Source organism: Malaclemys terrapin, chromosome 7, assembly GCF_027887155.1.
Source record: "Malaclemys terrapin pileata isolate rMalTer1 chromosome 7, rMalTer1.hap1, whole genome shotgun sequence".
Lineage (NCBI taxonomy): Eukaryota > Metazoa > Chordata > Testudines > Emydidae > Malaclemys > Malaclemys terrapin.
In genome coordinates, this window is record NC_071511.1 from 26,836,762 (window position 1) to 26,850,715 (window position 13,954).

The 13,954-nt window shown below is 42.8% G+C and overlaps 1 protein-coding gene across 3 annotated transcripts in view; it reads right to left on the reverse strand.

The window, feature by feature from the left end:
* The window catches only part of CACNA2D3 (calcium voltage-gated channel auxiliary subunit alpha2delta 3), a 734,213-nt gene that overhangs the window by 50,580 nt on the left and 669,679 nt on the right, over positions 1–13,954 (reverse strand). For all 3 annotated transcript variants that reach the window (XM_054035781.1, XM_054035782.1, XM_054035783.1), the window contains exons 28-30: positions 13,789–13,850; positions 12,335–12,379; positions 3,948–4,010 (exon numbers count right to left, since the gene is read on the reverse strand). In XM_054035781.1, the coding sequence (XP_053891756.1) occupies positions 3,948–4,010; positions 12,335–12,379; positions 13,789–13,850 (170 nt within the window). The remainder of the gene's footprint in view (positions 1–3,947; positions 4,011–12,334; positions 12,380–13,788; positions 13,851–13,954) is intronic.

Genomic DNA, 13,954 nt, shown 5'->3' on the forward strand with positions numbered 1-13,954 from the left:
GGACTATGGAACTGAAAACTGCAGCTTGCTGTGAATGATAGGAACAGAGCCAGCTCTAGGTTTTTTGCCCCTCCCCCCTGCTGCCCCAGCCCTGGGCTCTCCCCCCCCCCCGCACTCCCTGCCGCCCCAGCCCTGAGCTCTTCCCCCCCCCTGCACCCCCAGCTCTGGCCCCCACCTGCACCCTACTGCTGCCCCAGCTCTGGGCTCTCACCCGCCCACACCCCCTGCAGCCCCAGCTCTGGCCCCCACCTGCACTCCTCTGCTCTCCCCCCACCCACACCTCCTGCTGCCCCAGTCCTGGGCTCTTCCCCCCCCCCCCACCCGCACCTCCTGCCGCCCCAGCCCTGGGCTCTCCCCCAAAGAAAGAATTGGGGGGACTAAATGGACGGTGCACCTCTCTATCTGAAGCCTAGCAAGGGAGGTATGTGGATCCCACTAGAATTTAAAATGAAAAGTAAGGGAGGGGAGGCTCTGGACCTGGGCAGCTTTAGATACAGTACCAGGCACTTAGGAGGATTTCCACTTCTGAGCCATGGAAGCAGCAATTGACTTTTCCTCTCCAGATATAGCTAATATTCAGAAAGGGAATCTAGCACCTGCCTTCCAGATTTGAACACCTACAAATTCAGGAGTGCTCAAGCTCAATTTGGGCAGCTGTTTCTTCATTTCCCCCAAATCAAATATACTGATCCACTGTAACTTGCTGTAGAAAAAGTAGAATAAATTGAGCAAGAAATGCTTCCCAGTGGTTATTAGGACTGGAATTGCTATTTTCAACAGCCATTGCTCTTTTTTTTTTTTTTAAGTTTTAGTTTTATTTGTTTAAAAGGAAGACCATGATAGTGCATTCCCCATAGAAACAAAGAATGGAACAAAAGAATAATAAAGGCACCTCAGCTTTTCCTCATTTATGTAGGACAGTCTTATAATATGCATCCAGAGATCCTCCAGTCACACAAGCTGAAAATTGTTCCACTTTACTGCAGTTCTGTAACCATATGGGAACCAATCCTGTCTGTGTTCTGTACACATCCAAAATTCCTGCTGAATGACCCGCCCTGGGAGCAAGTTACCAGTGACCCAGGGCTGGGGCAGCAGGAGGGTGCAGTTGGGTGGGGGAGTGGTGAGCCCAGGGCTAGGGTGGGGGGCAGCCAAAATTTTTTTGCTTGGGGCAGCAAAAAACCTTGAACCGGCCCTGGCTGGGCATGATAGAAACAGGGGCCAGCAAATCTCTCATCCCATCAACTGCTGGGGAGGGGGTAACAACACAGGTGTGCGAAGTGGCAGCTGAGGGCTGGGGGTCCATGGCTCTTGCCAATGGTGCGGTCTTTGCTTTTTTTTTTTTTACTGGCTTCGCTTACCTGTGGTGCTGCTTTAACAGACTTCCTGACTTCCTACCCATTCACCTGCTCCATGTCCTTGCAGCAGCACCATGTTGTTCTCACCCACTGTTCTCCTTTCCTCTACAAGAGACACGATTTTTTTTTTTTTTGGTGGTAACAGTGGTGGTAGCTCCTCTGAGCCCTAGGTAGGACATGAGCTCCATTTGCTGGCTGCTGTACAAACACATGGGCAGACATGGACCCCACCCTGAAGAGCGTAATATTTAAATAAACAAGACATACCGGGTTTGGGAGGAAGGATTATGACACACATGCAAAGGACCAGGCTGGCAAATGTCAGGTTACTGGTAGGATCTTTGTTTTGTGTTTCTATTTGTGTTTATTGTGGGGGCCAGGATGGGATTAGGGAAGAGAGGAGAGGATGTGTTAATAGGAGCAAGTGGGTAAGGAAAGGCTGGACAGGGGAAGGTCTGCTGGTAGCAGGAGGACTGTGAGGGAGAGGGGCTGGGAGAGGTCAGAGTAATCAGCCCATCTGTAGAGGAAAGAAAGTCCAGGAAGCTGAATGTCTATGATGTTACTTGTGTGTAGAGGTTGTGAAGGGGTGTGTGTGTGCGTACACCAGAAGGAGAGTCCTCTACTCACTTCTGAGTTTGGAGGCCTACTTGGCCCCCTCAATTGCTGTCAATTCCAGCTCCTGTGCAGCACGAGTCTGTTCTTGTGGGTTGAGTCCACCCCATGGCATCATGCTCTTACTCTTTCAGTTCATGTGCAGGAACTTCTAGCTCAGGATCTGCTGGGTCTTCTTCCTGCCCTGCCAGTATTCTACTGCCCCTAGATCCTGCTGTGGATGAATCTCTTTGCTGCCAGGTAGGAGAGGATTTCTACGGTGCCACTGCCCTGAGAATGCGCAGCTGAGCAGTGTCACTCAATCCGCCACATCAGAAATACCTCTCCTTGCTCCCCTAAAGCAGTTTTTCTGAGGACACTGCAAATCTGCCAGCTGCCCTGGACCCCACTAACTGGCTGCCTCTATTCAATCCCATCCCAGCCCTTCCAGCATCTGGTAGAGTGACAGAACTGTGGACCCTAATTGTTGTGTCCATTACACCCATTCCCAGCACTGAACATCTGCCTTGCCTCCTTTGTGGGGGAGGGTCAAAGTCAATTTCTGCCTCTGTGCCCTTGATACTGCTATGAGAGTGCCTGCTTGTGATGCAGTCAGAATAGGCTTTGAAATAGAGCTGGTTGGAAGGTTTTCAACCAAACATTTTTCCACCGGAAAACACTGATCCGTCACAAGTGAAAAATTTCACAGAAATTTGTTGATTTTGATTAATCTAATATAACACAGGCAGGTTTCAAAATTTGCCTGTCAGGCAAGTTTCGCAAGGAAACCTGGCTAATTTCCTGCCATCTCACCTGCCTGACTCTTTGGCAGCCCTCCTGAATGATTGCCTCGGAGCTGGGACCTCAGGGCTTCCAGGGTCCCAGCTCTTTGGCAGCCCCACCATGTGGAGTGCTTCAGAGCTGGGTGCTCCAGGGCTTCCAGGCTGCTAGGCCAGCTGGCTTCGCACAGCTTGGAGAGCCTGCTGGCACAGGAGTGTGGAAGCCCTGGGGTCTCTGACTCTGAGGCCATCAGCATAAAAAAGTTGCTATGGGTACTGGAAGCTGCTGACTGAATTAACATGATTCTTGTCAGTTTCACTGCTGCCCACTATTGAATTGCAGTGGTGAAAGTGACCAGTCTGGTCAGCCCAAATATGATTCTTTTTTGTGGGAGGAAGGGTCAGGGTGAGGGAAGACGTCTCTGAAAGAATTTAAGGTTTTACATCCCAGTAAACCTACTTAACCAAACTTAATTCAGCTGAGATCTAGCCAGAAATATGGGAATTTCAGATCACAACTCCACAGGATTCAACCCCAAAAGAGAGCCTGTATTGGACATTCCTGTTCCATGTGGGGCCTGATGCTGCTGCTGCTCATGCAAAATTCCTGCAAAAGTTGATTGGGAGTGTTTCCTAAGTAAGGGCTACAGAGTTAGGCCATTAGTCTTCCATTTTCCAATCAGCTGTCCATGGTCACAACAATCTAATGTTTTGAATAATCTCTGGAGTAATCATGATTTTACCCCAGTCCTCTTTATTGTGGTGCTGAATGCCAAATTTAAATCTTGTACCTTAAATGACAGTAATCTGGTACAGAAACACAGGAACAAACAGATTTACAGTGTAGGATTTCACTAGTACAAGTTTGAGAGTAAGACCCTCCTAAATGAGGTAAAACTCATGTGGAACTATCTTCCTCAAGGTAAAAATTCCTCAAGGGGAACAGACACCTCTGCAGCAAAGAGTTATATAATTTGAACTTTATGAGTTTAGAGCAGACCCACCCCACTGTGAGCTAGAAATTCTTTGAGGCCCTCTGAGAGGCAAGTTACATTCTTTGAGGGAGGGATCTTTTTAATCTCATGCTACTTATTCCTTAAATGTGGATCATTATCTTAATGCTTCAACACTGAAGACCATGTTTAATAAACAAAATCAAACAAACTAAACCTTTTCTAACATGTGATATGGGACTGGTTAAGAAAAGCCTGCCACTTACCTGTCTGTAGTCTTCAGATACTAAAATAAATCCATTGTTATCTATGAGGTAGCAGTTAATTGCCTACAAAATAATAAAGCCACAATTTCAAGTCTTGTTTTTAAAGCATTTCACTGATTTCATTAAGTAATGTATTTCAATCCCACATGTCCTCTAAACGGATAAACATTTGGCCGTTATGTAATTGTAAATGCTCAAATAAATTATAAGTGAACCAACTTTGCAGTTGAGAGCAATGATTAAGGTATCTTAAGTGATTACTTAATGCATAAATGCCCAAAACCAAGAGCTTATCGAACAGAACTGAACATATTTAAAAAAAAATCAACATTTTAATAATGCATTTTTAAAAATATTTCCCTGTAACAAAGAATGCAAAGGCATACAGCCCTGGTGCTCCTCATGGCTTATGCTCTATTTAGAGAACAACATCAGCACAATGTCATTACCCTAATGATGTATTAATGAAAACATAGTGTCAGCTTGGAGGACCAACAGGGGACCAGGTAATATTTTTTAATTTGTTCATAGAATGAGAGGGGGTAAAGGCTTCTGTAAAAGAGGCCCCATAGGTCTCCTAAAGGTTTTCAAACTGTGTTTTTAATTGGGACCTGGAATCGGGGGTAGGAATGTTAGCTTTAGGTAGGTCATACTTATAAATTGCATAAAGCAAGGTAAACTCAAATCAGTGCTTCCCCCACACTATTTTAACCTCAAGAGAATGATCTGCTACAGGCTAAATTTTAATTACTGCTCTGCAGAATTTAAATTCAAGGTTTAGTTCAAACCTTGGTATAACTCAGTTTCTCTTTATTATTACTTCAGATACCTTCCTCAACCCTATATTTGTAACATATCTTTACTCTAGGCCTAACTCAGCAAAATATTATTGTTCCTTACACTTTGTGAAATTTACATTAAAAAGTTCACGATTGCTCCCAACATAGTAAATTTCATGGATTAGCTCTGAATCCAAGATCTTCTTTTCTTACCACAAAGGCCAAATGCAGCCAGGAACAAAAGGTATCCTGTGCTGCACAACAGCAACCCAAGAAAATGGTCCTACAATTTGGTAATTGAAAGCAGCTAAATACAGAGCCTGATCCTGCAGTCCTATCTTCAGTAGGAGTTTTGCCTGGGTAAGAACTACATGATCAGGCCCACAGCCTTCTTCACAACATGTATGCTGTGACCATTGATTCATATCTTGGCTCTTGGTTGAGAGTTGTTAAATTACTACAGAAGAAGCAGCCCTTGCCCTTGACAACTAGGAAGATAAAGTTCACTGAGTAATAATAAATGCTCACTCACTACGTTTGGAGGTCCAGTTCAGATAAACAAATGCTTAGACACATATTTAAAGGTTATCTAAATCCCTTTAGTCTTCTGGATTGGACTAGGAATATGAAAAGATTTTTAGTATTTACTCTTCTGGTCCAGGCTGGAAATATTGTGACAATATTATGCAGACTTTCAGGTTAAATGTTGATACTTCGGACTCTGGTCAAATACTGGCAGTGAACCCCTATCCCCAAAACTCAACTTTGCAGAAATGTCTGTTTCCAGTTTGTTTCTAACAAATGGGCAAAAGTTTGGTGAGCTTTTTACTCTAACCAGTTTTGCTCATCCACAACACAGATACAGAGTGTTTGCTTTGATGCTGGAACTGGAGGTCATGTGGAGCCTTTTGCAGCTCTGATTCAGAAGCCCCACCCTACTCACCCACAAGTAAGATGGGAATCCAGCCTGGCAGATGCTGCGGGTCTAGCTGATGGCCTGTTTGGGAGGTCGGGAGTTGTTAAATTGCTGCAACTCGTGGATGGTTGCAAGTGCGAGTAAAAGGATGAGACTCCTATTAGCTTTACTAGAAGTTAAGTTAGGCCAACCTGGAACACTTTCAAAAATTCCACCCTAAAGCTACTCTCTGCTAGTGCAACCATCAAGGGAGGGTAGCAGCACAGAGAATGCACATTCAGCCCTAATGCATACAATCAACATGCCACCCAGGCACCTCAAGGGGTGGGGGAAGTTGATTAGGCTGGTGGTAAAGAGGGACAGCTCCAACAGCAAGAGAAGGAAACATTTGATAAAGGACATTGGGTAGCTCCTCCCCTGCTTAAAATCTTTGCCATCCATTGGCCAGTTAGGATGCAGATCTGCTGATTGGCCTACATCTCCCAGCTCCAGGGATTTAACCTGGAACACAAGCCATGTTGAGTCTCTTGTGGCTCCATTGCAGCAGCATTACTCACTGATGCAGCAGTAGAAGCAGTCAGAATGCAGAGGAAGATAGTGGGTATCCAAAACATACCCAATATTTGAACTAGCAGACAATCTACACAAGCAGCCAGGACAGCAGATAGATCCCAGCTGGGTTTCAGGGCTGACATTTGCATCCAGTGTTTCAGCAAAAGAGGCCTTCAGAGGCATCAGATAATTGACAAACATGTTCTGGTTATTCTCCTTGAGGAGAATGATCTCAGGGGCTGCACTGGAGTTGATTTAAGGGATAGAATGCAGAGGGTTATTGGTTTGATTAGGAAATCATAGCTGGAGGTTGGGTTAATATGATCACTAGTGCTTGCGAGGCGGGTTGGTGAGGTGCCCCAAACCCACCCAAAGTGGACAAGCTAGGAAGAAAGTGAATTGGGAGGTCACCAGGATACCCATGGAGACAAGGGGGTTTGTGGTTCAGCATAGGGTCATCTGTTACAATGGGCCTTAATTTTTCAGGGATGATGATGTGCCTTTGTCACATGGAGGCACTGACATATGGCTTTGGAAAGTGAGGGAATGGGATGGGGCAGGAGCTATGATACCAGGCACTGTCACTGGAGAGAGGTGTGACCAAGCTAGTCACTAATGTCCCCTGCAGCTGGTTTCCAATGTGGTTAAAAGGATAAAATGAACAGTTCTCAGAGGTAAAAGACCTGGGATTTTGCTGATGGGCCCTGGGCTCATAGGATAGGGTGAGACCTTGTGGCCCTTGCGGGCTGAATCCCCACCCTTCTGCAGCCTCTTCCTCCTCACAGGAGGTAGAGCTGGTAGGTCTCACAGCGAGCTGATTCTTGGGATAGGTTGAGGAGAGTCTACCCTGAGTTATGGGTTATATAATAGGAGCCCTGTAATTCCCTACACTGGAACCACTTAAATGCCTGGCATAGGGGAGTATTGGTGATGGGTAGGTAGGTCCCCTCCCTTGTGTTTGACTTAATAAAAGTTGTGGCCTTCTGCTTAAAATCCATCCATGTATGTCCTCATTTTGCTGCTATATCCAGCTCAAATGCCATCCACCCATTTCAATGGAGTGGCCGGATCAACTGTAGTTTTTAGCAGCCACCCAAACAGTTGCATAGAGAGTGGTTGTCCAAAGCCCAGAAATAAATAAAAGCTGTCACACTGAACAAGACAAAGTTTGGGTTCATTTGCTGTTCTTTATCAGTCAAGCAACCTGCAGATGGGAACAAAATGCCTGGTTTCCAGAATGAGAAGCCATATTGTGTTTCTCATAGCCATAGCCACTTGTTAGGGTTGTTCAGGTTTTAGACGGTGATGAGTGGCCTAATTCATAGATTCCGAGGCAAGAAGGGACCACTGTGATCAGGCCATAGCGCTTCCCTGAAATAATTCCTAGAACAAATCTATTAGAAAAATATCCAATCTTGATTTAAAAATTGTCAGTGATGGAGAATCCACTTGGTAAATTTTTCCAAAGATTAATTACTCTCACCGTTAAAAATGTACATCTTATTTCCAGTCTGAATTTGTCTAGCTTCAATTTCCAGCTATTGGATTGTGTTATACCTTTCTCTGCTAGACTGAAGAGCCTATTATTAAATATTTGTTCTTCATGTAGATACTTATAGACTCTAAGAAAATCATCCTTAATCTTCCCTTTGTTAAATAGATTGAGCTCCCTGAGTCTATCATTGTAAGAAATGTTCTCTAATCCTCTAATCATTCTCATGGCTCTTCTATGAACCCTCGCTGACTTATCAGCATCCTTCTTGTATTGTGGGCATCAGGACTGGGCACCAGATTCCAGCCCGGGTTGCAAGAGGTAAAATAACCTCTCTGCTAATACTCAAGGTTTCCTTGTATATGCATCCCAGGAGTACTCACTAGGATTAGGTGTTCAGCTGCTTATCCACCAAGACCCCCACATCTTTTCAGTGTCTTTGGTTCCCAGGATAGAGTCCCCCATCCAGTAAATAGGGCCTACATTCTTTGTTCCTAGATGTATGCATTTACATTTAGTTGTATTAAAACACATATTGTTTGCTTGCACTCAGCTTCTCAAGAGATCCAAATCACTCTGTATCAGTGAGCTGTCCTCTTCATTATTTACCAATCCCCCAAATGTGTGTGTCAAGTGGGATTTATGTGCCTAAGCACCTTTGTGTGTTTGGACCTAAGTGACTTGTGCAAGGTCACACAAAGTCTGTGGAGGAACAGGAAATTAGACCCAGGTCTCCTGAGGTGCAGGCTAATGCTCTAACCACTAGCCCATTCTTCCTGTGTGCTAATAACACTACTGGAGAGAGGCACAAACCACAAATTGGGAAATGGATCTGTGTGGTGAGAGGGTTTATATCTGGGATTTTGTTCATTTCTTGGGCTTATCTAAATATTCCATGGGGGATAATGCAGCACATGCAGGAGTGCATTCACTCGTCTTTTACTTGCCATAAATAAAAATAGCCTTTTCCATATAGCAAGAAATCCAGGAAAGATTATGTAAATTTAAAAAAGCATTGGCAAAGGATAGTTGGAGACATTTACTTTTCCAGCGCATGAGCATGAAATTCTTAACCATGAGATTAGTTCAGGAGATAATATTATTCGGACACAGTAGGCTCATGTGAACCCAGTAGGGTTCGATTCACAACAATAACCAGGTGTGAACCATACTTCAGGTTTGCTTGAAGGCTCAAGTTCAATGAACTTCAGACTTCAAGGGTAAAATCCCATATGCAGACAGTTCTTGGGCTTGTAAATGGGAGCAGGCATGACGTCCAGAATACACTTGGCAAGAATGCAGGCTGAAGTCTGAGAATGCATCTGACCTTGCTCCTAAAACTAGATTACTCTGGAGTAGGTTCAAGGTCTGAGTATTTTGCACAGCTCCAGTGTACAATTATATTAACAATCGTGGAACGTAATATGAATTAAAACACACCCCACGCCAACACACTCATGAAAATAACAGATTAACAAATTCATAGTCCCCCCCACCCCCCAAAGAAATGGACAGTTCTGTTTAATTGCATGAGTGGCATGTCATCACTATTCAGTGCCACTAAAAGCAAGGTTCAAAACTCACCAATTTGTACAGCTTATGCCCACTGTGCAACTGGTTGACAAACAAGATTTGCCATAAAACGTCTCCCCTATTAGCTGGGTTTTAGCTGCTGCTCACCAATAAGTAAAAACTGTTTACCAGACGTCGGCCTGCCATTGAGAGCAGCACTGTAAGGGGCATTGATACAGTTTGTGACTTTTGACATGTGACAGGATGTAAGAAGGGAAATGTTTAATTTTTTTTTTTTTTTTTTTTTTTTTACAAATCTGCTTCCTTTCTCCAGTATAGCAACTGATGGCATATTTTGTGATATATTAAAAGACTTGATTTGACAAAAAAAGTTACGTGTCATGACAGCTGCTTTATATAAGAAAATATGTACCATTACTATTCAGTCGCTAGGACAGCCACAAGGAAGGGGAATCACCTCCACCCAGTCTGGATTTTCCACTGGCCGACGGCTTGAGCTAAATGGTAAGGAGATTCCACATAGCACTCTAACCCTACCCAGATTGCCTGAGGTTATACTCAGCTCAGCAAGCTGGTTGGATATAACTGGGAACCCATTGATACGAGTATTTAAAGGCTGTTGGAGGGGATCCAAGGTAAAGCTTGTCCATTAAGTCCACAGCAGGCAGGCACAAAACTAACTTTAGTGGAGCAAGACTGGGAAACGTGAAATTAACAATTCTACAGAGTTTATGTTTTGTATTGGGAGCCTGCTCACATTTTAGGGGAAGAGGCTGTGAGCTCACCGAGCCCTAATTAAAATGGACTGAAATGCAAATGACAGCATGGAAATGGAGGTACGAAAGAGGATGGAAAAGGCTGGATGGAAATCAATGATTCTGGGGAGAGGGGGTATTTTTAAATTGGTAGTTGAAAAGAAGAAAGGTTAAAAAATAAAAACAGAGGATGCAAGCTTCAAAGGAAGGAGATGTAGGTCTCTAAAGAGAGGGACAGAAAAGACACATTAGAGGCCATCCACATTGCCAGGGCACAGGATAATCACTGGCCTTTCCACAGTTGACTGCCAGAGTAATAGTAGAGACTGCTTGTATTAGCAGCTATTTAATGGGAGGGGAACACAGATTAACTTCAGAGATTTGGCTGATGCTAATACTTATTTTTCTTTAGTGCTGTCTCTTAAGCCTCTCTCATCTAGTGAATTCGCTATTTAATGGAGCTAGTTGGAACATTTTCAATACAATGAAATTTCATCAAAATCTGTTGTCTAGTCAACGTTAAAATGTTTTGCAGAGACGTATTGGCTCCAACGAAGTTGTCAGGTGTAAAGTTGGAGGCTGGGAGAGACTCTCTCTTACACTCTACAGCCTGGTGGTTAGGGCACTGCCCTGGAATGTGGGAGACCCAGGTTCATCCCTACTCTGCCTGCTTCCAAGTGGGATAAAAAACCTATATTCTGAATCAGACACTTGATGCTGGGACTCCCACATCCCAAGTCAGTGCCCTATCCACCAAGACACACACCCTCCTGCATTGAAAAGCCCAGGTTTTGATCTGAAAATGGACTTTTCAACACAATTCCATTTTTTTCAAAAACATTCCAATGGTTTTGGTTTCAATCCAATGCATAACAAAACTAAATGCAGAAACCATGACAGCTGCCATGAAATTGAATTGTCGTTTTCCCGTCAGCTCTATAATTTAGTCCTTGGAAATGCATTGTAGTTTGATGTAATGAGTTACTAATTTGATATGTTGAAGAAGTTGCCATGCTCCATTCTTACAATGTTGGAATTTTTAATTCTGTTTCCAGAATGTTTTCGATCCCCTGTGGAACCGCCACACATTTAAAAAGTGGTATCACTATACCTGGATCTTGGCTGTGTTTTATCAATAAAACATCTGTTCAAAATGTTCTGAATGTCAAACTATGTTGGGAATGCTGGGTAGAATCCCAGAAATGGGCTCACCAGAATTATTGTCAGACATCGTAAACTGTTTGCAAGGTAATTTAAAGAAAAGTCTAGTACAAAATGAAAATATTTTTTTTCACAAGCCTGAATTGAATGTCCATCTTAATACTTGCATATGTTTCAAAACGCTGTTCAAACACACCTGATGGCCCTTTTTGGATAACTTACACTATTCTTGGGGTGGGGGGGGAAGGTTTGAATTGACTGTTCCTGGTGAAGCACCAACTTAATTTTATATCACAGGAAATATTGTGGAATACTTATTTTAACTATTATTGTTGTTTATTTATACAGTCCTGTAGTAAACTGACCTTCTCCCCAGCTCACAAATGACCCACTGCCACATGCAGAGTCTCTTTCCAGAAATTTTGTTTTTCAAACTTAGGCAAAAGATAACAAACACTCAGCCCACCCTGAGCTACGGCTCCCAAGAATTCCCCTCCCCCCATTTCCTGCAGGAAGGACGGAGAGGTATCTTCTATGTTCTGTTCCCTGAGCACCGCCACTCAAGGGCTTCTCTTTGGACGCCCTCTTTCCCTAGCAGGTTCCCACTGCCTCCCCTCCCAGGGAACTTCCTGTTGCTTTTCCCCCACACTTTAGTACTCCCCCTCCCCTTTTTTCTCTCTCTAGTCCCAGGTGTCCAATTTTAAACCTAATTGGGGTCAGCAGACCCGTCACAGGTTCATTTGCCCTGCTCCCCCTTAAAGGGGCCAGCCACCCTGTGACAAGCACTATGACTGAGATTGGTGATATACAAAACATAGACAAAGTTTCTTGGATTATGCTAACAGGCAAACAGTTCTAACAGGGCAACAGGTCCAATGTAGCTTTGTGTTTAATAAATCTTTCCAATGATAATTTCCAGTTTTAATATATAAAAATATTATCAAATTGGTAATCTTCAGATAACAAGGAATAGTTATTTATTATGTAAAAATGTTCCTTTAATGAAAGCCACATTAACTTCTTATTTTATGGTATGTATCAGGGACGCGTCTGTGTTTAAGATGAACAGTACACGGGTATAGAATCCCTGAACATTTCCAAACTGACTTCAGAAAGTGCACTGCCTTACCTCAGATAAAGTTGCCATACTAAAAACTAAATGGAGATATAAAATGAGAAAAAGTCTATAAAATACTTACTTCATCATCACAGCTTATAGAACATCTTCCATCAAGAGATGGACACTGCAGGGGACACCAATAGGATATATATTTTACATCATTTTATTTTTTATTCTGGTGGTTGTCTGAACTGATATTTTAAAAACGATAAGTACAAATTTAATCAAGAACAGTAGATAATCTAGAAAAGACCACACAAATAGGACTATATTACATTAATTCCCCATTCCTGTTGTAACGGCATCTGCATCAAGGGGGTTAATTCATGCTGTGCCAATTTCATTTGCTTATTCCAGTCTTTGCTGCCTACTCTATAATGATACAGGGCCTTAAATAGGCAAGACTCCATTGGGACTTCAGTAGGGGTATTGTGTGAGTCAGGATTGTAAGACTGAGCCAATATTTCACAGAATACTTTAGAGATGATTATTCTCAGAAATAGTATAATCTCAATGTATTCTCAAATTGGTCATGTAATCTCTTGATCCTTTTAAAGATGGAAGAGATTATTTTGTTAAATAAATACACATTTTATACACAGTTTATTATTTATTAAAAACAAACTAGACAAATATGTTTCACTGAATACAGTTAGTCGCTAGATCATTACTTCAGTCACTTAAAGCTAGAGAGCAGATATACCATAAGCCCTGAAAAAGGGACATAACTGTGCCACCCAAGAGAGACCAGGAACCAAATTGTGACTCAGTCACAATATCTGGTCCTTGGTTTCCCCTTTCCTCCAGGAGGGACTTAATCTGTCCCAGCCCTTTACCTGACAGAGCTTACTTCTCCCCCTGCACCAACTGTGCTAGCTGATACGTTTTAGGGACAGTGGACTCAAAGCTCCATCCATTCCTAGCCCACCTGCAGTGGAATGGGAGTAGCAGTCCCATTGAAGCTGCTCCTCACATTGAACTGTAACCCATGGTTACGTGCCCTACCCCTTCCTTAATTCCCTGAATGGGCATGATGGGACAGCACAGTAATAGCAATGCACTGGAAGAAACTGAAAAAAAAAAAGGTCATTTAAACCATATACAAAAATTTGGAGTGAAATCAGGGTTGTATTAAGTATATTTATTCTTACTGTTATCAAAATGCACTGATCACCCCAAAAGATACTTGAACACTGACAAGGTCATTCCTATTTTTCATGTCATTGTTGTTGTATTTTTTTAATTTTATGTACCCTTAGGATAATTGTTCATGGATCTGTAGGTTATACTTGGGAGGCTGGATTTGGGGAGCCTCTCCATTCATGACAATGAGTGCTGAATCAGTCCCATGTGTTTAGCCTCATGATCACCCTTTTGTGTTACAATGAATTGAAAAGTAAATTAGAATAGCTTACAAACATTCATAGGAAATCTAGAACTGCCTTGGCTAAATATATCTAGAACACCATCACCTGTACAGTAAGGGAGTTGCTATGGTCTCATTTGCATAAGTAGTATCTAATTGGAACATACCTGTCTACTGGCAGTCCAAAACTTCCGCTGGAAAAATTCAAGTTTCATCTGGATACCTACAGCTGGTACAAATTATAAATAAAACCAAGATATTAAAATATTTTACATGGTTATTTCAAATGATTCATAGGGGAAAATTCTGGTTAAACCTACTTGGGAAAAAAAT